The sequence below is a fragment of the Engystomops pustulosus genome, chromosome 5, assembly GCF_040894005.1.
Source record: "Engystomops pustulosus chromosome 5, aEngPut4.maternal, whole genome shotgun sequence".
Lineage (NCBI taxonomy): Eukaryota > Metazoa > Chordata > Amphibia > Anura > Leptodactylidae > Engystomops > Engystomops pustulosus.
This window is the reverse complement of record NC_092415.1, coordinates 107,545,162-107,569,995: the sequence shown is the minus strand read 5'-3', so window position 1 is coordinate 107,569,995 and position 24,834 is coordinate 107,545,162. Positions and strand designations below refer to the sequence as shown.

Genomic DNA, 24,834 nt, shown 5'->3' with positions numbered 1-24,834 from the left:
CAGTGTTGACCCTTCTTCTACAGGACCTCTGCAATTCTCCCTGGCATGCTCTCAATCAACTTCTGGACCAAATCCTGAATGATAGCAGTCCATTCTTACACAATCAATGCTTGCATTTTGTCACAATTTGTTGGTTTTTGTTTGTCCATCAGTCTCTTGATGATTGACCACAACTTCTCAATGGGAATAAGACCTGGGGAGTTTCCAGGCCATGGAGCCCTGAGTCATTTAGTTATCACCTTTGCTTTATGGCAAGGTGCTCCATCACGCTGGAAAAGGCATTGTTGATCACCAAACTGGTGGTATCGCTCACCTTGTCTTCTCCGAACAAGCTGTTTTCCATATGTTCCAAACAATCGAAAAGGGGATTCATCAGAGAAAATGACTTTACCCCAGTCCTCAGCAGTCCACTCCCTGGACCTTTTTTAGAATATCAGTCTGTACCCCATGTTTTTTCTGGAGAGAAGTGGCTTCTTTCCTGCCCTCCTTGACACCAGGCCTTGCTCCAAGAGTCTCGGCCTCACAGTGTGTGCAGATGCTCTCACACCTGCCTGCTGACATTCCTGAGCAAGCTCTGCACTGCTGGTAGCCCGATCCCAAAGCTAAAACACTTTTAAGAGATGGTCCTGGTGCTTGCTGGTCCTTCTTGGACACCCTGGAGCCTTTTTGGCAACAATGGAACCTCTCTCCTTGAATTCCTTGATGATGCGATAGATTGTTGACTGAGGTGCAATCTTTCTATCTGCGATACTCTTCCCTGTTAGGCCAGTTTTGTGCAGTGCAATGATGACTGCACGTGTTTCTTTAGAGATAACCATGGTTAACAGAAGAGAAACAATGATGCCCAGCACCAGCCTCCTTTTAAAGTGTCCAGTGGTGTGATTCTTACTTAATCGTGACAGATTGATCTTGAGCCCTGTCCTCATCAACACCCACACCTGTGTTACTGGAACAATCCCTGAAACGATGTTAGCTGCTCCTTTTAAGGCAGGCCTGCAATGAAGTTGAAATGTGTTTTGGTGGAAAAAGTTCATTTTCTAGGCAAATATTGACTTTGCAATTAATTGATGTTGAGCTGATCACTCTTTATAACATTCTGGAGCATATGCAAATTATAAAATCTGATGCAGTAGACTTTGTAAAAATTAACATTTGTATCATTCTCAAAACTTTTGGCCATGACTGTAGTTATGATGAAAGTATTTCCATTAGAATTGCTCCAAAGAAATTAAAAATTTATACCAGACAAAAATATATATAATTATTCCTGCTGTTTAAATATTTATTCAGCTAATATAATCTTAATTTGGGAGAATAATAACTTCAGTAAACCGCTGAATAGTTTTGTAAGTGACATTTAATAGTAGATATTGCTCAACAAATGTAAATGGCAACTTATTTTATCAGAATCTTTTCCGCAGGAGGCGGAGAGAAGCATAAAAACATCCCAGCCTGTCATATTTCTTATAACCAGGGGAGAGTATAGCTAAAATCTCTGCCAAGTCAGATATGGCCTAAACATGTCCGACCTGAGATTCATTCTGGTACGCTGGCCAGAGCCCCTTAGATCTGGTGTGCTGTGAGCTTGCAGAGTAGGAATATTAATACTGCCATTCAAAACAACAGTTTAATCATTTCCGCCCAATATGTTGTGAACTCATAAACCTTTGGCAAGGATACTTAGAGTATAAGAAGAACTTCTATTGTAGTATAGTTTTGTGACAAAATATTTCAATGTAAGAACATGTGCAACTTTTTTACCGCTTGCTTCTGCTTCATATATTTGAATTATAAATGTGCTTTGGTTCTTGGTTTTTTAAGGTCAGTGAGAAGCTGACCATTGCAGCGGAAACAGAATTGAAGATTAATACAGCTCGTGAGGAGTATCGCCCGGTCGCAACACGCGGCAGCATCCTCTACTTCCTCATTGTGGAAATGAGTTTGGTGAATGTAATGTATCAGACTTCACTCCGACAATTTTTGGGCATCTTCGACCTATCAATGGAAAGATCGGTGAAATCCCAGCTGACCGCCAAGAGAATTGCAAACATCATTGAGTACCTTACTTTTGAGGTGTTTAAATACACTGCTCGAGGCCTGTATGAAGACCACAAGTTTCTGTTCACCTTGCTTATGGCATTAAAGATAGACCTGCAAGCTAAGAAAATCTCTCATAACGAATTCCAGACTTTCATTAAAGGTACAATCTACGTATGTTAGAGTTTGCTGCAGGGGTTTAGATTATGATGGGGAACTGTGAATAGAATTGTTACTAAATAACATTTAAAATTTTCACAGATTGAACACCTCCCTGCCCTATGTGCAGGTGGTTGTGTCTAGTTTAACTATAATAAGAGTTACAATTTTGCCTTCTGACAAACTTAACCCATTTCTCATTATAAAAAATAACTTTTAATTAATTACTTAAAGGAAACCTACCACTTGTAGTGGCAGGTTTCCGATGGAAATACCGGGCACCAGCTCAGGGTGAGCTGGTGCCGGAGCTTATTTTAGTTAGTGTTTTAAACCGCGGTATCGTGGTTTAAAACACTTTTTAAACGTTATAGCCGGCGCAGGCAGGTACGCGCTCGGCGCTTACCGTGCACGCGGCTCTCATTCACTTCCTATGTAGCCGCGTGCACGGTAAGCGCCGAGCGCGTACCTGCCTGCGCCGGCTATAAAGTTTAAAAAGTGTTTTAAACCGCGATACCGCGGTTTAAAACACTAACTAAAATAAGCTCCGGCACCAGCTCACCCTGAGCTGGTGCCCGGTATTGCCATCGGAAACCTGCCACTACAAGTGGTAGGTTTCCTTTAAAAATGTCAAAACTTAAATATCAAAAGGACTTCTCTGTGGTATAGAAATATATATAAATTAAAAACACAGCTAGGAGATTGTTGATCATATGCATGGGAGTGTCCCTTATTGGTAGAGAGTGAGAATTAACATTTAAAGGGAACCTGTCACCAGGTACCTCATTTTCACTAAAGACAGGTTACAGAAGCCCATTACAGCTGCAGTGCAAATATGCCTTACTACTTTCTCTAAGCATTTGCATTACAATATAATTGTGTGTCATAACTTACCTTGTACCTTGACAGAATCCTTTGTGTAGTCCCAGGGGTTGGGCTGTGGTTTGGATGCATTTCAAAAAACAAAATGTGACTTGTCTGTGCTGCAGACTCCTCAGCTCTCAGCCTCCATCTTTGTGCTCCTGTACAGCTCATCTCTCCTGCTCCTGCACAGAATTCACAGCCTGGTGAGCAGGCATCAGTGGGATATGGAAGTGCTGTACAGGAGCACAAAGGTGGAGGCCAAGAGCTGAGCAGTCTGCAGCACAGACAAGTCACATGTTGTTTTTATGAAATGCATGTAGTTGTCCTAAGTTATATGTGGGCAAAACCATTCAAGAATTTAGTAGAAGAATCTCATCACATCTAAGTACTATGAGAACTAAGAAGGATACTTCCCTGGCTAAACATGTTCATCTGAAACACAATGGTGATATGAAGCACTTATGCTTCTAGGGTTTGGACCCCATCAAGACTGGTTCAAGAGAAGGACATTTGGATTGACAAATTCACTTAGAGGCAAATGCCTATTGCCTAGAGAGCCTCAATCCAGTAGGATTGATTGAAGTCTCCAGATTTACACCATTTATGTAGATTGGATAAGCTCTATTGCCACTTCATTATAAGTTTCAACTACATTGGAGATATTATAAAAATATTGATGATATGAAGAAACTAATAAAAAGGTAGATATACTTTTTTTTAAGTCATTTAGGCTCAATATACCTTTTATTTTTAAGTGATTACTAGAACCTCCATCCTACCAACTATAGACTATCCATCTATACATAATATGCAAAAATAAATACAATTACTAATTAATCTCTTGCCACTTCTTGAAGTGACAGATTGCACTCCACACCATAACAATACGTCATGGACCCGATGCCAGTTCAGCTCTTCAGCTGAAGACTCGGGCTACCTCTCTATATACTGGGGACATGTGCTGGGACTGCATACTGGAGTCGTCTGCTGGGGTTACCTATCTATATATTAGGGACATGTGCTGTGGATACCTATATAAATTCTGGAGGCATGTACTGGGGCTACCTTCCGTATATATACTCGTGAACAAGCCGAGTCAATTAAAAAAATTAACTTACATACTCACCCTCTGGCGCCCTAATGCTCGGGGCTGCTCCTGTTCTGTCTTCTCTATGCTGTATTAGCCGGCAGAGATGCGTCCTGCTGGCACACACTATAATATGGCGCTGTCACCGTTGATGACGTCATAGTGGGCGCTGGCTGGCAGATCATGTGGACGCGTCTCTACCAGCTGTTACAGCAAAGAGAAGAAAGAAAAGGAGGCGTGGGGACCAGAGCATTGGGGAGCTGCGCCGGACATAGGGACTCCTCGAAGGGAGTATCTAAGTTTGATTTTTTTTTATGTGCTGGGCAAACTGCAGGCTGACTGGCTGTATACTACTTGTGGTGGGCTGGCTGTATACTACACTGGCTGTATTCTACATGAGACTGGCTGGCTGTATTCTACATGAGACTGGCTGGCTGTATTCTACACGAGACTGGCTGGCTGTATACTACATGGGGCTGGCTGTTTACTACATGGGGCTGGCTGTTTACTACATGGGGCTGGCTGGCTGTATACTACATGGGGCCGGCTGTATACTACATGGGGCTGACTGTATACTACATGGGGCTGCCTGTCTGTATACCACATGGTGAACAGAAAAATCAACTTCTAAAACATCCTTATAACTCTCCAAACTCTGAACTATTGGAATATTTGGCCCCAATCTCTCATGTTTAGCAATAGCACTTTCCTTAAATAACCCCTTCATGTCCATGTAGCAGCTTGTAGCGTATTTGTCCTGCAACAGTCAGTAATTTTATTCTGCAATTCTTCACCCATGTGACAACCCTGTTGCATCTAAAAAAGTACTAATGTACGGCTTGAGGGGAGATGTAGCAATGTCTGCCACTAGGTCTTATTTCTAGGGGAGGCCTTATATTTCTAAGATTGAACAAAATTGTACTAGGTCTTACTTTCGGGGGATGTCCTATTTTAGGGGAAACCGGGTAATAGTGGGGGCAGTATCTATATTTATTACAGGGTGGACAGTATGAATTAAAAGGGGGGATTGCATGTATTCACTTATTATGGGGTTACTGTATTTATGTACATTAGAGGACTCTGTATATATGTTAAATCATTTGTGATACTGAGAAATCAGGAGGTATAGAGCAGCACTATGTAATCCCGGATTGAAATCCAATGTGGGTGCAGGCTTCTTTGGGTCCGACTCAAGATCCCCCAAAAAATCCAAAATCCAAGACATGGAAGCAGCACTCCGTAGTGAACAAGTGTTTTTATTCCACTAGTGGAAAATACGTTTCAGCTACCTCAATGTAGCCATTTTCAAGCATGAGCTGCTTCCCTGTCTGAGAGTGCTGCTTTCCTATCTTGGATTTGGGATACTGTATATAAGTATATAAAGACCGGAAATTGGTCCTGGTTCTGTGTTCCTGTATGAAGCCCAGTTCTAGTATTGTACTTATGTATTGAACTCCATACTGGTGCTGTATTTATGTACTAAACTTTGTTCTAGTAAAATATATATGTAAATTGCTTTTAAAATAATTCATGACAGGCAGAATATTATAATAAAATTTGAAAGGCACTGTACATTTTAATTAAAGAGGGGACACTGTATATGTTAGAATTTGTTTGGGGTGAGCAATGTATAAGCTAACATAGTGGGAAAGTGCAGCATACACTATAATGCATACATAAATACATGTCTGTAATATGTTTCTTTTGGTGGAGGTCTGTTTATGCTAAAAATAGGGGTGCATATATATTTCTGTACCACAAAGAAGTGCTTATCAAATTGTTGTATTGACATATTAATGTAATTCACTAAAAACTATGTGTTATAATGACATACAGTTTAAGTTTGCCAGTAGTCAAACTTGTGCCTGATATTGTTAAGCCATAACTTGGCAAGAGACATTAATCAATCTTCCAATCTTTGTAATGCACTAACATTAAAAATAGTGGTAATCTCTGACCATGATCTCAAAAAGTGGCAAGGGAGGGGGTTAGCTGAAAATATTAGTCTCCTCCTTCTCTAGATACCACCCTCCAAAGTATGAATATTGCAAGCATGATAAAAGTTGAAAACCATTTTGATGCCTGCAGACTTCTAAAATTTAGGATAATGTAATTGTGATGTAAAACTGTGTGTTCAGAGGGCGATATACGTGATAACGTTTAGAAACTGTTTTTCTCTCTTCTACCAGGTGGTGCAACACTAGATCTAAACTCTGTAGAGCCAAAACCCAAAAAATGGATACTTGATATGACCTGGCTGAATCTTGTACAGTTATCCAACCTACCGCCTTTCAATAACCTTCTTGGACAGGTGGCAAGAAATGAGAAAGTCTGGAAGATCTGGTTTGATGAGGAAGCACCAGAAGAGGCAACATTACCAGACGGATATGATAGCCTATTGGATACTTTTAGAAAACTGCTTCTTATTCGAAGCTGGTGTCCTGATCGTACAATTGCACAGGTATGATTTCATCAGTATGTATGCAATGTAACAAGCTTCCGTGGAACACTGGCCCACATTTAATTTCATATTTTGTTTCATATGTTTCAGTCAGAGACAATTGTCAATGAAATGTCCAACAAACTGGGAACTTTATGACACAGCATTACGTGCGTGAAGAGCATTTACAAATAGTGTTCCACTACTGAATTATAGTATTATAGTAAATGTAAATTATTATATTATACATATATAATAACATATATATATATATACACACACATTCTAAACTTTAATTAGAATACACCTTTAAGAAGAAAGGCATATATATATACACACACACACATACATATTATATATGTTTTTTTATAGTGTCTCTTTTCTTAATAGCTTGCTCTTATTTTATAGGCTAGACATTACATAGCGGAATCCCTTGGTGTTAAGTATGCTGAAGGTTTTATCCTTGATATGGAGTCCATGTGGGCTGAAAGTGATTGCAGAACCCCTCTGATCTGCTTCCTGTCCATGGGTTCAGATCCCACAGAAAACATTGAACGCTTGGCCAAATCCAAGGTACTGCATATACTAACATAGCCATCTTTTGCTTGCATACATATGAAATTGCTATTGGCTGATTACTTAATCACTCTACAACTGTCTCAACCTACTTTCCCGCATACAAATGGACAGATGTAGATGGCTACTGAATGTGCAAAGTGTGTGAGCCTCTGCCACACACACCTATTGCAGAGGAATATCTTTTTAGTTTAGTTTTTTTTAACTCATTTGGTCATCTGCCACACCTGTGTTAATGTTATCTATCCATATATCACAATCTAAAAATTTTCATTTAGCATTCTATTGAGTGACTGATGAACTGTGTTTTATATTGATATTCATTTGGTTCACAGAATGCTCCTTGTCGGGCCATTTCGATGGGCCAAGGGCAAGAGATTCATGCCCGACGTCTTCTGAGTCAATCCATGCAAGATGGTGGATGGTTGCTACTTCAGAACTGTCATTTAGGACTGGACTTCATGGATGAATTACTGGATACAATTACAGTCACGGAAACTGTGCATGAAGGTTTCAGAACATGGATCACTACGGAAGTCCACCCTAAGTTCCCTATAAACTTGCTACAGTCATCAATAAAATTTACAAATGAACCACCTCAAGGTAAATTTTGTATCTTTTTCTTGAAGGGATACTGTCACCAGATTTTACCCCATTAATTCTAATTGTACCCTCCCGTAGGGTATAAAATGTCCTTTCTTCTATTCCCACTGTTATGCGAATTCTTGCCTTCACTTGAGATGCAACTATCTGTGTTTCTATTTCACCTATTAACAGACTTTGGGGGATATGTATGACTATTTCTGCTAGTCAAATTGTCTCATTTTTGCAATTTTTTTTTCGTATTTGCAACTGTTTTGCAACTTTTCACTCGTTTTTCAAGTGCGCCTTGGTCTGCACCTTGTGCAGTGTTCCTTATGTATCTTCATTTCTCAGATGTTCTATGCAACTTTTCACTTATGTATCACTTTTTTTGCATATTTTTGCTACTTTTTAGGCACAAATCTGCACCTAGTCCAGGGCGGGTGCAAAGGAAGGATTTTTTTCATGGACCTTATTTTAACATGTAAATTTTGCACAGTAGCCTGTTTTATTTGACAATTCAGATATTTTTGCATTTACATTTTTTTATTAATTTATTGGTTACTTCTAAGGGTGAGGTCACACGTTGCGTTTTAATTGCGCTTCAATTGCAATTTGAAACATATTACAATTGCTGAGGAGAGGTGATTTGCCTAATTACATTACTGTTAACATTTGTGTTTACAAAATGCAATATAAACGCAAAGTTAACAATGCGTTTTGTAGATACCAATGTTAACTGTAATGTAATTAGGCAAATCACCTCTCCTCAGCTGTTGTAATAGGTTTAAAAACGCAATCAAAATGCAACGTGTAACCACACCCTTAACACCACGTGTGACCGCAGCCTCATATGTCATCATCTCCGTGGGGTGTGACTAGAGTGCTTAATAATGCAAGACACGGCCTCAAATCCCAAATTAACAGTAGTGTCCACTCCTGTATATAACACAAAGAAAAAGTTGTCCTATTGGGACACGTGAACCCATTGGTCACTAAAATGTAACTTTTATTAGTTTTAGATAAAAGATGGATCAACTTCGTCCAATATTACGTTTAAAAGTTTACAGAGTGCAAGGGCTATAGTTTACACCATGACTGGGTGATCAAGGTCTATCAGGCAGCATTCATCAACTACGACTGGTTAGAGGGGACTGGTGATGTGCACAGCACCGAGCATGGGGTTACAGAGCTGTAACTGCGGTGGAGGTACGTATTCCTTTATTAGGTATAGTTCACACTGGGTTATTGCACCCACTTCTGTGTTATACTGCTCCCAGAACTCCAGGTTTAATCCTCAGAAGTGATAATATCAGAACCCTGCGGTGCTGTGCACCTCCTGCCAGTAGCTTCTGTATGATGGTCTGGAAGGTCTAGGCTTCGATAGCCCTGATCCCCCTGAGGACGCCACGGCATGTGGCGAAACATGTCGGGGGGGCTAATACGTTAGGTTTTTAATTCAGAGGCAGTGGGCAGGTAGACACCTAGGGTGCAAGTAAAATATATCAGAAATACAGCTAGTTAGCCGCAGCATAGACCTTCCAAACCATCATACAGAAGCTACTGGCAGGAGGTGCACAGCACCGCAGGGTTCTGATATTAACAATTCTGAGGATTAAACCTGGATTGTACTATCAAGCTATATGTATATGAGTGCAGTAATACACACATGTTTGTTAAAAATGTAAAAACCAATAAAAAGAAAGTGATAAAAAAAACCCCCAAAAAAACCTGGAGTTCTGGGAGCAGTATAACACAGAAGTGGGTGCAATAACCCAGTGTGAACTATATCTAATAAAGGAATACGTACCTCCACCGCAGTTACAGCTCTGTAACCCCATGCTCGGTGCTGTGCACATCACCAGTCCCCTCTAACCAGTCGTAGTTGATGAATGCTGCCTGATAGACCTTGATCACCCAGTCATGGTGTAAACTATAGCCCTTGCACTCTGTAAACTTTTAAACGTAATATTGGACGAAGTTGATCCATCTTTTATCTAAAACTAATAAAAGTTACATTTTAGTGACCAATGGGTTCACGTGTCCCAAAAGGACAACTTTTTCTTTGTGTTATATTCAATTTAAACCCAGTCACAATGTGGTCTAAATAAAAAAAACTCCTTTGGTGATTGTGCACTCCTGTATATAACCCCCTCATGTCCATGTGGATTTGAGACATGTGCAACAAAAAAAGTCTCAAAAAGAAGCCAAAATTTGCGCCTGCCAGGATAGGAAAACCTGAACATGTATCACAAGTAAAAAGAAATGATCATACATAAGGCGCAAAAAAGCTTCCAAATTTCTCAAAAATTCACCACAGAGAGACAAAACTATAATACATGTCCCGCTTTGTGTCATATTAAAGAAGAATCTCTAAGATGTCATCAGGTGTGTAGTTTTGTGAGCTGCAGAACCAGAGATACATGTCTTTTAGTAGGTAAAGCGAAGGGAACATACAGCACTCACAGGGCAACCTTTTTGTAGCTAGTATATAACACAAATGGAAGTTGTTGCTGCTTTTCTGTGTTAGTTATGATGCTGAGTGCAGAACTACTTTGTATGTTCTGATGATGGAAATGAATGAAGGACTGCCGCTGGATTTCTCCAATATTCTAGATCCCCATATGGGCCTGATGGTCACTATAACTTGAAGTAGGCAAATGACATCTATGGTACTGTGGTCCATATGTGCCAGGCTGCCAATACTCTGGTGAATAGCCCAATAAAATTCTTATCTCAGTATTTTCCAGCTCCAGTTTTTATTTACAAAGTCTTTGAAATCGGCAATATAAAGCTATGCATTTCAAGGCATAAAAACGCCACTTCCTCAGGCAATAAGGAATTTTAAGAAAGAGTTAGAAATGCCAGCTCCAGATAAATATCCAGTTCCAGACTTTTAACCCCTTACCGATATGTGACGTAGTAGTAATCTGAAAAATAGTTAAAAAGTAAAAAAAAATAAAAAATAAAAAGAAACCTAAAAATTCAAATCAACTCCCTAAATTAACTAATATAAATACAAATAAGCTGTAAAAATCAAAAACATGTTAAGTATCGCTGTGTTCCAAAATGCCCGGTCTATCAAAATATAATACCGGTAATTCCCAGCGTTTAATCCCGTAATGGAAAATAGTGCCAAAAGTCGAAAATGACACTTTTTTGCCATTTTTAAATATCTAAAAAATTCAATAAAAGTGATCAAAAGGCTTTATAGTCCTAAAAATGGTACCATTGAAAACATCATCAAAAGTCGCAGAAAATGACACTACACTCAGCTTTGTACATGAAAATATGAAAAAGTTATTAGCACCAGAACATGGCAAAATGAAATATTTTTTGGTATGTTTTAATTTTTGGAAATGTATCAAAACATTATAAAACCTATATAAAGTTGGTATCCCCAGGATCGTACCAACCCAAAGAATGAAGTAGACATGTCATTTTAGCTTTCTATAGTCCAAAAGCTGTAAAAACCTTATATTGACATATGCAAATTTACCTTAAAGGGTTATTCCCACTTGACAAATTAATGATATTGTTTGTTTGTTGAAAAATAATACAATTTTCCAATATACTTTCTGAGGAATTGATATAGAAAGTATATTGAAAACAATTTTCATTACTTGTTGAAATGGGAATACCCCTTTAACTAGTCACAGAGCAGTGGCACTAAATTGTCTTTTGTTGTGTAGTTGATATGGCCCTTACTGTCCCATGTCAATCTTATGCTCTCCTGGAGTGTTATTTAATCTTTATCGACTAGATGAAGCTGCTTCCCTCTCCCGTAAAAGTTATGGTAAATCTGCATATGCCGATTTAAACCCTGGCCATTATTAATTTTATACCCAAATAATACCTTGAACAGCCAAGTTCGGAGATTATTTTTGAGTTTAAGAAGTAGATGTAAGAAGAGGGCTCAGCCCCCACCTGTATTATCCTCTCCCCCTAAGGCTACATTCACACGGACGTATGAAAACGTCCGTATCCGTACCGTTTTTTTACGGGTTACATATGGCCACATTCATTTCAATAGACAATACGTCTAACCATTTATATTGCCGTTTTTGACACTGTAGCGTACAGTTTTTGACATGTAATAGCATGTCCTATTTTCTCCCGTATTTCAGTTCCGTATGCCCTAGAAGTCTATGGGGACATATAAAATACGGGTCACATACATGCTGCATACGGATGAAAAATGGCAGTATATACGGGCTGATACGGCCCGCAAATATGGGACTGGAGAAATCATACGGTCGTGTGAAAGCCTAAGAAAGCACTCATATGAACTAATACTAGACATCCTCTTAAGAACCCCACTTACAGTTGTCAGCTTGTGTATTCATATGCTATCTGTATATGAACAGATCTGATGCACAAAAATCTTGCATGATATAACGCTGTTTATTTTGATGATTTTCTTTATGTCAATAGGTGTAAAGGCGGGATTGAAGAGGACATATTCAGGGGTTTCTCAGGAACTACTAGATGTAACCAATGTACTACAATGGAAACCATTGCTTTATGCAGTTGCTTTTCTCCACACAACAGTGCAGGTAACAACACTAAGATGATTTTTTAAATAACTTTTCAGCCCTTGTAATAGGGTTTTTCTTGCCAGCCTTATACTTTTCAATTTGTAGAGATAATAAAAAGATATTGCAGTTTCATTGAATTTATTTCATCTTTTTAACCTTTAAAAAACAGGAAATAGGGAACCTGTCACCAGGAAACCCATTTTTAGTACTCCCCATTTTGTTCTGTAAAACCTATTTTTTATACAAAAACTCTTTGGCAGTGTATGTACTATGCTCTGTGGGGAATGGGGAGTGCTAAAAATGGGTCTCTGGGTGACAAATTCCCTTTAACCCCTTCACGCATTAGGACGTGCATGTACGTTGGGAAATGCGTTCAGATGCCGCATCCCGATGTATGTGACAGCCGGGCTCCTGCAGTAACAGCTGGGATCGCGAGTATCGCTATCCCGGCTGTTTAACACCATAAACGCCGCGGTCATAGTGACCACAACGTCTATGGAGCATAGTCGCATACTGACCCGTCGGGTCAGTATTCTCCGCGCAATGCTTCCATGGCAGCCCTGGGGTCCTATGAAGGTCCCCAGGGCAGCCGGCAGTAGATACCTGTGAAAATACATAGGCTGACTAGGTAATATACTGCAATACATAAGTATTGCAGTATATTACATTAAATAAGTGATCAAATGATCACTTGTTCATGTCCCACCCTGGGACAAAGTTAAACAGTAAAAAAAAAGTTAAAAAAAAAAAGTGTAAATAATAAAATAAATGAATAAAAATCCTCTATTGTCCCATCACATATAAAAGTCATACTTTACATAAAAAAGTGAAAATCACCACAAAACACTACATATTGGGTATCACCACATCTGTAATAACCCATAAAATAAAATTGTTAATGAACCTTTACTGAGAACGCAATAAAAATTTCCTTAAAAAAGCTGCAAAAATTACAATATTTGCACATCCAACCTCCTAAAAAAAGGATAACATGTCATCAAAAAGTAACATTTACCCAGACATGATACCAATAAAAAGTACAACTTGTCCTGCAAAAAAATAAGCCCTAATACATCTCCATGTATATATATATATATATATATATATATATATATAATTATGCCTTTTAGAACATGGTGATGCAAAAAGTAAATTTCTCAACAAATGAGTTCTATATTGTGCAAAACAAAGTAACCATAAAAAAAGCTTTATAAATGGGGTATCTCTGTAATCGTGGTGACCTATATAGTAAACATAACATATTACTTTTATTGTACAGTGAACGGCCTACAAAGAGAAAAATAAAAACCCTAAACCAGAATGAATGATTTTCTTATTCTCACCAAGAAAAAATTAATAAAGTCTCATCAATTAGCTTTTGAACCCCCCTAAATGATTCAACTCAAAAGTGGATCTTATCTCAGAAATAATAAGCCCCCATATGTCCACGTTACACTAAAATAAACATTTTATGGCCTGTAAAATGTCATAATGCAACTCTACTCTGAATGGCGCCTCCTTCCCTTCTATGCCCGGCCATGTGCCTGTACAGCAGTTTACCACGACATATAGGGTATCAGTGTACTTGAGAAATTGGGTATTAAACTTTGTGGAGTTTTATGTCATTTAATCCATTGTGAATTTTTCATTTTGGGCCAAAATTTAAATATTGTCAAAAAAAGGTACAAATTGTAAATTTCACCTACACTTTGTTTTTACCCCTGTAAAACACCTAAAGGGTTAACAAACTTCTTAAAGTTGGTTTCTCATACATTGAGGGGTGCAGTTTCTATAATGGGGTAATTTATGTGGTTTTACCATCATTGGGGCTCTCAAAGTCACTTGAAAACTGAGCAGGTGCCTGTAAATATAGGTTTTGGCGATTTGACGAGAGAATGCGGAAAAAGCCATGCGAACATAAAGCAGACATTTGGGAAATGCTATTTCTAAAGTTATTTGGGTGAAATGACTAGAAAATAGTCATTACCTGGGTATGTTAAAGCATTTGAAAGTTATAACCACTTATAGCGACACAGGGCAGATTAAAAAAAATTGTGCTTGGTCGGGAAGCCCTAACGTGGTTTGGCCCTTAAGGGGTTAAGGTACGTCTGATGAACTTGTAACCTAATCTACAGTTACAGTGCACATAAACATTAGGCTGACCAGTACTATCACTCCTATTAACTTTGGATGTCAGCTGCCCCCCTTTTCCCTGAGATGCCATGGGGGAGGTGCCAATTCATTGCTGTGACAGCCAGGAGCTACAATATACCAAGACAGGCTTTTGTAGTGAAGCAGTAAGTTAGCTAGATATAACAATACAATGGTATTTAAGCACTTTAGGGTGCCTAAAAACTGAAAATTTAATGTTTTAATAAAGTTTAAAAAGCATTTTCCAAAATTATTATCGTCCACTTTTCCTTAGATTTTTTTGTTTGTTTATTGCTACCAAAATATATAAATATTAATGTTTGGATTGATGCTTTCTCCTCATTGTGCCACTGATAAAAAAAAATGCAATAAAAGATTGTAAGTTCCCAAAAGTCAGCTTTTTATTTTCTTTGTTTTATTTTCCTGTAGGAAAGAAGAAAATTTGGACCTTTGGGGTGGAACATACCTTATGAATTTAACCAAGCAGACTTTGCAGCCAGCGTGCAGTTTGTCCAGAACCATTTGGATGACGTAGGCACAAAGCGCCCAGTGAACTGGAACTGTCTGCGATACATGTTGGGAGAAGTTCAGTATGGTGGTCGTGTAACTGATGATCTTGATAAAACTTTGCTTAACACATTTGCTAGAGTCTGGTTTGGGGAACACATGTTTTCAGAGAAATTTTGTTTCTATAAAGGCTATGGAATCCCCAAGGGTAAAACAGTTGATGAATATCTCCAGCATATAGAGCAGCTGCCAATGGTGGATACACCCCAGGTAATAACAACATCAAAAACGTATAAAATACATAATTCAGCATTACTCCAGGACATCAAGACAGACCAATTTTTAAACGGACGAAACAAATTCAGTAGCTAGTGGCCAAACAATTACAGGCGGTCCTCTACTTAAGAACACTCGACTTACATACGACCCCTAGTTACAAACTGACCCCTGGATATTGGTAATTTATTGTACTTTAGTCCTAGGCTACAATGATCAGCTGTAACAGTTATCACATGTGTCTGTAATGAAGCTTTAGTGTTAATATTGATTCTTATGACAACCCAACATTTTTAAAATCCAAATGTCTTGTATGTAACCTGGGGACTGCCTGTATTTGGCCAATAGTCATTCCTCCCAAGCCCCCCTTCCCCATACACACACACATACATGTAAATGCTTATTTAGGCCAATCATGATTTTTTAATTGGTTGTTAGAAATAAGTCTCTGTCAGAAACTTTTTCTTCTATTAGAAACAAGGATCAGACATTCTAAAACTCAACATTCCCCATCTTTTGTTCTCTGATATAAACTAAATGAGTGCTAGCCAAATGGTTAATGCAGATTAGATTTACAGTCCTGCCAAAATTGTTGGGTTTTACTGTAAGGGGTACACTTCATTTGTATTTTCATGCTCTTTCATTGTCTTGTTTAGTTTAGTTTCCTTTACACCTATAATGTATATACTTTTGTTTCAGGTGTTTGGATTACATCCAAATGCAGATATAACCTACCAGACAAACATGGCAAATGAGACTCTAAGTACAATAGTCAATATACAACCAAAAGACAGTGGGGGAGGAGCAGGAGAGACCAGAGAAACTATTGTCCAGCGCCTTGCAGATGAAATGTTGGAGAAGTTACCAGAGGACTATATTCCACATGAGGTACCAGCTCATTTATTTCACTGTATTTGCATCTGTGGGTCATGAAAGGAATTCTTATGGAATCTAATGGAGGCAGCCTTTGTAGGCCACCTGTAACAATTCACCCTAAAAGAGTAAGAGTACTTTAAAATAGCACTGTGCCAGGTGTCCAAATCAATGTAATTTAATCACCACTAGTTAATGGGGGGATGTATAAATGTGTTGGACACACTGAATTTCCTGACGCACAGGCTATCATTTGTGCAGCCCCCCTCCCCCCTAGTTAGCTAGGAACCAGGTAATGTAAAATAAACTATCACAAACTATTAAAATTTTTCAGAATGCTGACAAAGACATTTTTATAATCAGCATAGCATAGGCTATTTATTTTTGAATTTTATTTTCCTGAATGGTATTAAAACATAACAAAAGAATGTACATCTGGTATCTGTGTGATTTTACTGACCAAAAAAATAAAGAGAATGGATCATTTGGACCTCGCAGTGGACGGTGTAAAAACAAAGTCCATAATGATGTAATTATGTTTTGGAAGTGATTATCTGCACTGAAAAACAACATAATACAGCCATGTTGACTGGACAGCTGGCACTGGCATGGAAACTAGTTTCACATTTAGTAATCCTACAGTTTCCTACATTATTTTTAAGACTAGCGAGTCTAAATCTTCTACAGATTTTCTTACCATGACTCATGATAAGTGGAAGGTTGGGTAAAACATTGTGCTAAAATTATGGAGATATACTGGTTACTGGTGCTGTAACTATATCATTGTGTAACAAGATAAGTTGTTGCTGACCATTAAGGGCTTATTCACACTGCCGTTTGCGGCCGCATGTACGTCCCCATAGACGGCAATAGCAGCACGGCTGGGATCCGTAAAAAGATAGAGCGTGCTCTATCTTTCGGCGTGTGTGCGGCCGTGCACCACTATTCTCTATGTAGGGAGGAGGGGTCACCTACTCCTCCTCTCCAGCATGCGGCGGTATGCTCGCACGGTGGGCATACCGCGTGTCAATGTACCCTAAGAGTATTCTGTTTATTTTTAACACTGTGTGTTATTCATGCATCCAACGAGAGACAAATTGTATTTCTTTATCTACTTTGGGCCACATTCAGCACATCTTAACTGTAGGTAGTGTCAGAGACGACTCTTTTGTCTGTGATAGTTAAATGCAGAAGACAATTTGGTGATGATAATGTAGATGAGAAAATTGTAGGTGGGTTGAAAAAATTATATTAAAAGTAGACTTCATTATGAATCCTAAAATTAAATATGGATCATCATTGATGGTAGGAAACATTTAGAGAAGGAATTTCATCACATATTGGCAGAACTATAAACACAATATATCGACTCTCGCCTAGATGCACATAAACGGCATTGAATGAACATGTAAGGATATCAAATACAGCTATTTAAATGCACTTACCTTCTGGTATTATTAGATAACTTGGTTCCAGATCAGTTGTTCCCCAGTCACATTATCTGACCCTTAGGACAGCTTGAATAATACTACTGTGATAAGAAAGACTGTGTAGTTACAATAACTGCTCTACAATGAAATAGTATTGTAGAGCAGTGTATTGAACTTAAACCAGTGATCAGAGCATCACTGGTTTAAGTTCAAGTGTGTATAAGTAAAAATATGCAAAAACAGTTAACACTACACATTATAATAAATAAAAAATAAATACATAAAATATAAGCCCCTAAAATGTCACTTTCCCATAAAAAAACTTAATAAAGTATAAAAAACAAAAAAACACTGCATATTTGGTATTGCCGCGTCCGTAACAATCTGCACAATAAAACAGAATTGTTATAGGACCCGCACGGTAAACGCCGGAGGAAAATAACGCAAAAAACGTTCCGAAAAAAGATAATTTTTAATTAATACCCTATAAAAAATGCTCTAAAAAGTGATTAAAAAAATTTTATGCACTCCAAAATAAGACCACTAAAAAGAACAACTGTTCTCGCAAAAAATAAGCCCCTAACAAGATTTGTCAGCCAAAAAATAAAAAAGTTATGCATATAAAAAGATGGTGATGCTAAAATGAATAAGATTTTCTCCAAATTAGTTTTTATTCAGTACAATTGAATAAAATACACAAAACCCCCACATATTTGGTATCCCTGCGTCCGTAACAATCTGTATAATAAAACAGAATCATTATTAGATCCGCAAAGTGAACCCCGTAAAAAACAACCTAAAAAAACTCTCTCTGATAAAGATGATTTTTGATTAATGCCCTTTAAAAATGCTCTAAAAAAGTGATTTTAAAAAGTTACGCAATCTAAAATAAGACCACTAAAAAGAGCTATCATTCTTGCAAAAAATAAGCCCTTAAACAGATGTGAGGTGAAAAATAAAAAAGTTATGCATATGAAAGACGGTGATGCTAAAATTAACAACAATTTTGCCAAATTACTTTTTATTCAGTAAAAATGGGAAAAAATAAAAAATATATATAAATGAGGTATTTTCATAAACGTGGCGACCCATAGAATAAAAATAATATACTATTTTTATGGTATGGTTAACGGCCAAAAAAAAAACACATAAAAATTTTCCTAAAAATTTATGATTTTCATTTCCTCCACCAACAAAGAGTTAATTAAATCTCACCAATTAGCTATAGATGCCCCAAAATTATGTATTAGAAAAGTGCATCTCATGTGGCAAAAGAAATAAGCCCCTATAGGTCCTCAATAAAAAAAAAAGAAAAAAATTATAGCCTGTACAATGTGACATAGCAAATCTGATTTGGATGGCGCCTCTTTCCCTTCTATGCTCGGCCGTGCGCCCACACAGCAGGTTACCAGCACATATGGGGTATCCGTGTACTCGGGAGAAATTGGGTATCAAACTTTGTGGAGCCTTTTTTCATTTAATCCATTATAAATGTTTAATTTTCCACCCAAAATGAGTGTATTGTGAAAAAATATTACAATTTGCAGACTCCACCTCCATTTTGTTTTAACCCCTATAAAACACGTAAAGGGTTAACAAACTTCTTAAAAGTGGTTTTTCATACGTTGAGGGGTGTAGTTTCCACAATTTATGAGTCTCGCTATTATTTAGGCCTCTCGGTGTCAATTAGAAATTGAGCAGGTTCATCTAAATACAGGTTTTGGCGATTTTACAAAAAATGTGAAAAATGGCACCCAAATTCTGAGCCTCATAACATTCTAGTAAAATATGTGGAATCTTAAAAAACCATGCCAACATAAAGCAGACATTTGGGAAATGTAAGTTATGAATTTATTTGGGTGCTATGACTATCTGCATCAAAAGTAGAGAATTTAGAACGTTGAAAATAAAGAATTTTTCAAAATTTTTGCCAAATTTTGTTTTTTTTCATAACTAAACGCAAAAGATTTCATCCAAATTTATAAACTAACTTGAAGTACAATGTGTCACGAGAAAACAATCTCAAAATCCCCTGGATATCTCATAGCGTTCCCACGCTATAACCACTTATAGTGACACAGGCCAGATTTGAAAAATGGGGCCGCGTCCTTTAGGCCAAAAGATGCTGAGTCCCGTAGGGGTTAACATGCCTTTGGGGGGTATTTCCCCCACGATCGCCCCCCTGAACCATTTTCAGGGGTGCTGATCGCTGCTATGGCATCTCTGGGTCCGATTGGGACCCCAGAGATGCCTGCAGTCACTGCCAGTAAGATGGAGTCAATGACGTCATCTTAAAGGCACAGTGTCAGCCTATGCATGTGCATACGCTGATACTGCTAATACCCTGCAATACATCAGTATTGCAGAGTATTATCATGAACAAGCAATCAGATGATTACTTGTTCATGTCTTATGGTGGAAACAGTAGAAAAAAAGTTTAAAAAAATGCTTTTCAATAAAAAAATAAAGTAATAAATCACAAAAAATGCCCATAAGCCCCATAACATATAAAGAGACATATAACACTAAAAGAAGTCTGAATCATAACACAAACCCTACATATATAGTATCACCGCATCTGTAACAACCCGTAGAATAAAACTAAGTAATTATTGAACACGATGAACGCCGTTAAAAAAAAATGTTAAAAACCTGCCAAAAATTATTATTTTTACCTATTGAATCCCACAAAAAAATGCAATAATGTAAAATGTAAGAAAAAATATTCATGTATGGTATCCCCGTAATCGTATTGACCCATAGAATAAAGATAACATGATTATTAGGCTTTACGGTGAACACGAAAAAAAAAAGGAAAAAAATCCAGAATTGATTATTTTCTACTCCTGGCCTCAAAAAAAAAGTTCTAAATTTTCAACAATAGGGGATACTAACCCCAAAATGGTAATACTGGAAAAAGCATCTCATCCCGCAAAAAAAATGCCATCACATGGCCCCAATAACGAAAAAGCGGAAATTTTATAGCCTACAAAAGGGATCAATGAGGAAACTAAAATCCTGCGCCTCGCTGTGCGCCCATAAAACAAGTAACAACCATATGTGGGGGGTCTCTGCACTCGGGAGAAATTGCTGAATAAAATTGTATGGTGGATTTTATCTTTTTATCTTTTGGAAATGTGTAAATTTTAGGGCTAAATGAACGTTTAACCCTCACAATTTGGCCATTCGAAATTTCAACTCCATTTTGATTTCATGACTATGAAGATCTCAAGGGGTTAACAATCTTCCTCAAAGCTGTTTCTGGTAGCTTAAGGGGTGCACATTTGAAAATGGGTTGATGCATAGGGGGTTTTTGATGCTTAATATGTAAAATTTCATTAAAAACGGTATTTATCCCTAAAATTGTCAATTCTGAAAATACAGAAAATTGCTATTCGATTTGTAAACCGGGTGACGTCAAAATAAATTATCCAGACATTTCAAAAATTATGAAAATGTCAAGTAGACACATGGGAATTGTTATTCAGCAACTTATTTAGGTGGTAAATCTACCTGCCTGAAAACGCAATGATTTAGAATTTCGACAATGGCAAATATTTCAAAAAATTCCTCATTTTTTCTTTTTTTTGTAAATAAAACGCAAAACTTATCAGCCAACATTTACCACTAAAATGAAGTACAACATGTGAGGAAAAAACTATCTCAGAATAGTTTTGATAAGTAACAGTGTTCAAAAGTTATAACCATATAAAGCAACGCATGTCAGAATCCAAAAATTCGGGCTGAGCCTTAAGCTTTAAACTGGATGCGTCCTTAAAGGAAACCTACCACTGCTAATGGTAGGTATTAGCTGTAAACACCGGGCACCAGCTCAGGGTGAGCTGGTGCCGGAGCTTACCTTTGCTAGTGTTTTAAACCGCTATATCGCGGTTTAAACACATTTTGATGAGCAGACCCGAGGTAGCTGCGGCACTGCGCACGGCCGTGCGCACGTGACGCCTCTGGCACTTCCTATGGAGGCGCGCTCGCACGGCCGCGCGCAGTGCCGAAGCTGCTTCAGGTCTGTTCATCAAAATGTGTTTAAACCGCGATACTGCTAATACCTACCATTAGCAGTGGTAGGTTTCCTTTAAGGAGTTAAACGTGAATATCCCAGATGCAAAAGACATCTAAAGAGCCCCTGAGACACTTAAAAAAACTGGAGTAAGATACCTGCTTTATGATAAATGTGCACCGATAAGTTCTATCTACAATAGTTATCTACTATTTAAATTGCTGCGCCAGTAAAATGGTACGTGGGACCCCACCTGCAAACTACAAGGGAATGTGGGTAGAAGTAGAAATTACTTATGTGGCATTATAGAAGGAGGAAGTATTAGGTCATTGTAAGCTGTGGACTTTCATGAAGAGTTGGGATTTGAGGTTGTTTCGGTTGTAAGGAGCAGTTTGAAATATTTCTGTAGCAAGTTACAAAGTATAAGGTTAACACACTCCAATAAAATAAAAAAAAGAATAAAGCAGGAGGTCTTGAGAGCATCAGTAATCACATATGAGGAAGTATGAATACAAAAGACCAAAGATACATGGAGAGAACAAGTTGTTAATGACATTGTATATTGTTATTGTTATAAGATGAATTAAGTAGACAGTATTTTGGAACTTCTTTTTTATTACATATATTCTCTTTCAATATGTAATTTGTGCTGTAGGTTAAAGCTCGACTTCAGAAGATGGGTCCCATTCAACCAATGAATATCTTCTTAAGGCAAGAGATTGATCGTATGCAGCGTGTGATTGCAAGAGTTCGGAGTACACTTACTGATCTTAAACTGGCAATTGATGGTAAGATTATGTAATTACACATAGAAGTTTATATATGTAGAAATCTATTTCTATCTCAGACCCTTTAGGTAAGGTCAGTTATCATACCATATTAATGCTACATTGCTTTTTTCTTTTTGGCAGTAAGTTAATAGCTCAATTAGTTATTTAAGTGTATCATACACTACTAGGTTTGTATTCTGTTGTCAAAGATATAATTGTACTGCCCGAATTAGAATACTTAAAATCTCAATATTATTAATATCAGTTATATACAGGCGGTCCCCTACTTAAGAACAACCGACTTACAGATGACCCCTAGTTACAAACGGGCCTCTGGATGTTGGTAATTTATTATTCTTTAGCCCTAGACTTCAATGATCAACTGTAACAGTTATCAGAGGTGTCTGTAATGAAGCTTTATTGTTAATCATAGTTCTAATGACAACCCAGCATTTTTAAAATCCAATTGTCACAGAGTCCAAAAAAAATCTGTCTGGGGTTACAATTATAAAATATACAGTTCTGACATACAAACTCAACTTAAGAACAAACCTACAGAACCTATCCTGTATGTAACCCGGGGACTGCCTGTATATCAATCAGGCTTTCAGGGTAGTATCTAGTAGTGACATTGACTCCCCACAAGAGGGCAGCAGTTACACCATTTAAGAACCAGTCACGTGTAGTTTTATGCACCCATGTTCATTTGCTCAAAAAGGTTATTCATGTATGTACAACACGCTTAGAGACTATGAGAGGAATGAGGCACTACTATATCCTACATCATTCATATTGTCCTACTGGGTATTGTTCACACTAGATTCCCTGACCAGGTTGACACACTCCCAGCTTAAGTCTTCATCTCATGTTAGTCACTTGAGAGTTGTCTTAATGATCAGTCAAACATATTTGGTCATCAGTCCTCCCCTTTTATTCATATCAGGGACTCATCAAAGGTGTCAGGGGCATCCATCAGCTAGTTGTTAGCAGCTGCCTAGCGGTATAGACTATTACAGTTATGCAGAGCTCTCATACACCATCTAGGCTAACTGACATTTGAGATAGTGTTGTTATTTATCTCCTAGCTGACTGACTGACACAAGCTCTCTCTCACAGGCATTGTTTTAGCCACGAGCGAGCAGCATGGATGTCTTTACCTATTAAGGCCCGCCCATAAGAGACGTGGCCATCAAGACCCGTCCAGTGGTGTAGAGGCCCTGAAATAATCACAAATGCTAGCTTACTATTTGCCCCAATTCTGAAGGGGGGGGTCGGCCTGCTGAGCGGAGGGTGTGGCCAGGAGCGGGCCGGCGTGGGGAGTTACTGTCCGGGCCAGCACACTTACTGCTGCCGACGACTTTTCGCATGTGAAAAGTCGCCGGCTGCGTTTATTTCTACGTCAGGCTCTGCCACCGTATGATAAATATCCCACATAGAGTCAATATACATGGACATGCTCCCAAAGCAAATCTATTAGGCTGATGGTGGTAATGTGTTTTCACTCAAAATTTACGGTAAATCTGTATCCATTATCCATGGTGCTGGATTTAACTACTTTTGCCTCCAAACCTTTATTCTCTGGTCTATTGAAAAGTAAATTATAGTACAAGTAGTTTTCCAACTGGTGACTGTGTTTGTAAGTTATCATACTTCAAAGTCTTATGGATATTGTCATATCTGCACATAAGACTCTGATTGCTGGTCGCATAACACAGTTGTGGATGAGAAGAGAACCGAACAGATACCTCACAAATATAGCCATCGGTTTACCTTTCGAACAAGCTTAATAATGGACATTTCTATGAAAGTTTTACTATTGGACAATTAATGGAAGAATGAGTCTTTGTTCCTTGAATTCTCTGTTCTGGTATCCAAAAAAGTTCATAGCAAAAAGTTGCATTTTTTTAACATACAAAAGTTTTTACCATAAGCTTAGGTCTTAACTCTTATAAATGTTATCCATTAAAGATTCAAAAAAAATTCCATCCTGTACAGTTTCTCTTGAATTGCTAGCTTTACAAATGTCACCTGGCTGTGAAATATCATCCTCCAGGTAACCTTTCTAATAATGTGCTCTGTAAGCAACAAAACCTGAACTTAACTTTTTAATAGAAAAGGTTCATGCATTCTTTCAGGTTCTGAGGATGTAAATAAATTGTAGGTTGCAGGAAGCTTTCCTAATTTTACATTTGTCTATAGACACTAGAGACGTAACAACTGACTAGAAGGTAGGAAAGTACAACACAGGAGCAATTTCACCCTGTGTAACATGGGCATTCACTTATTTTTATTTTGTAAATATTGTAAGCATTGTGCACTATATTAGGAATCTTGAGTTGATATAACACACAGTTATAGAATAAGAACAGTGTAACAGAACACACATAGCTCCAGGGACTGCTCCAATGATAAAAATATGCATGATAATCAAATATAGGAGGATACAAGAAGGCACATGGCAGGCAGAAGTTAGGTGTGGAGGAAAAGATCCTTGTTGATAGCTAAGAATACAATTATATAGAAAACACTCCC

General features: G+C 37.9%; 1 protein-coding gene across 4 annotated transcripts in view; it reads left to right on the top strand.

The window, feature by feature from the left end:
• LOC140133127 (dynein axonemal heavy chain 5-like) overlaps positions 1–24,834 on the top strand; it is a 244,846-nt gene that overhangs the window by 203,669 nt on the left and 16,343 nt on the right. For all 4 annotated transcript variants that reach the window (XM_072152821.1, XM_072152823.1, XM_072152822.1 and 1 more), the window contains 8 exons: positions 1,822–2,200; positions 6,334–6,605; positions 6,993–7,157; positions 7,496–7,763; positions 12,177–12,298; positions 14,861–15,208; positions 15,914–16,102; positions 22,188–22,320. In XM_072152821.1, the coding sequence (XP_072008922.1) occupies positions 1,822–2,200; positions 6,334–6,605; positions 6,993–7,157; positions 7,496–7,763; positions 12,177–12,298; positions 14,861–15,208; positions 15,914–16,102; positions 22,188–22,320 (1,876 nt within the window). The remainder of the gene's footprint in view (positions 1–1,821; positions 2,201–6,333; positions 6,606–6,992; positions 7,158–7,495; positions 7,764–12,176; positions 12,299–14,860; positions 15,209–15,913; positions 16,103–22,187; positions 22,321–24,834) is intronic.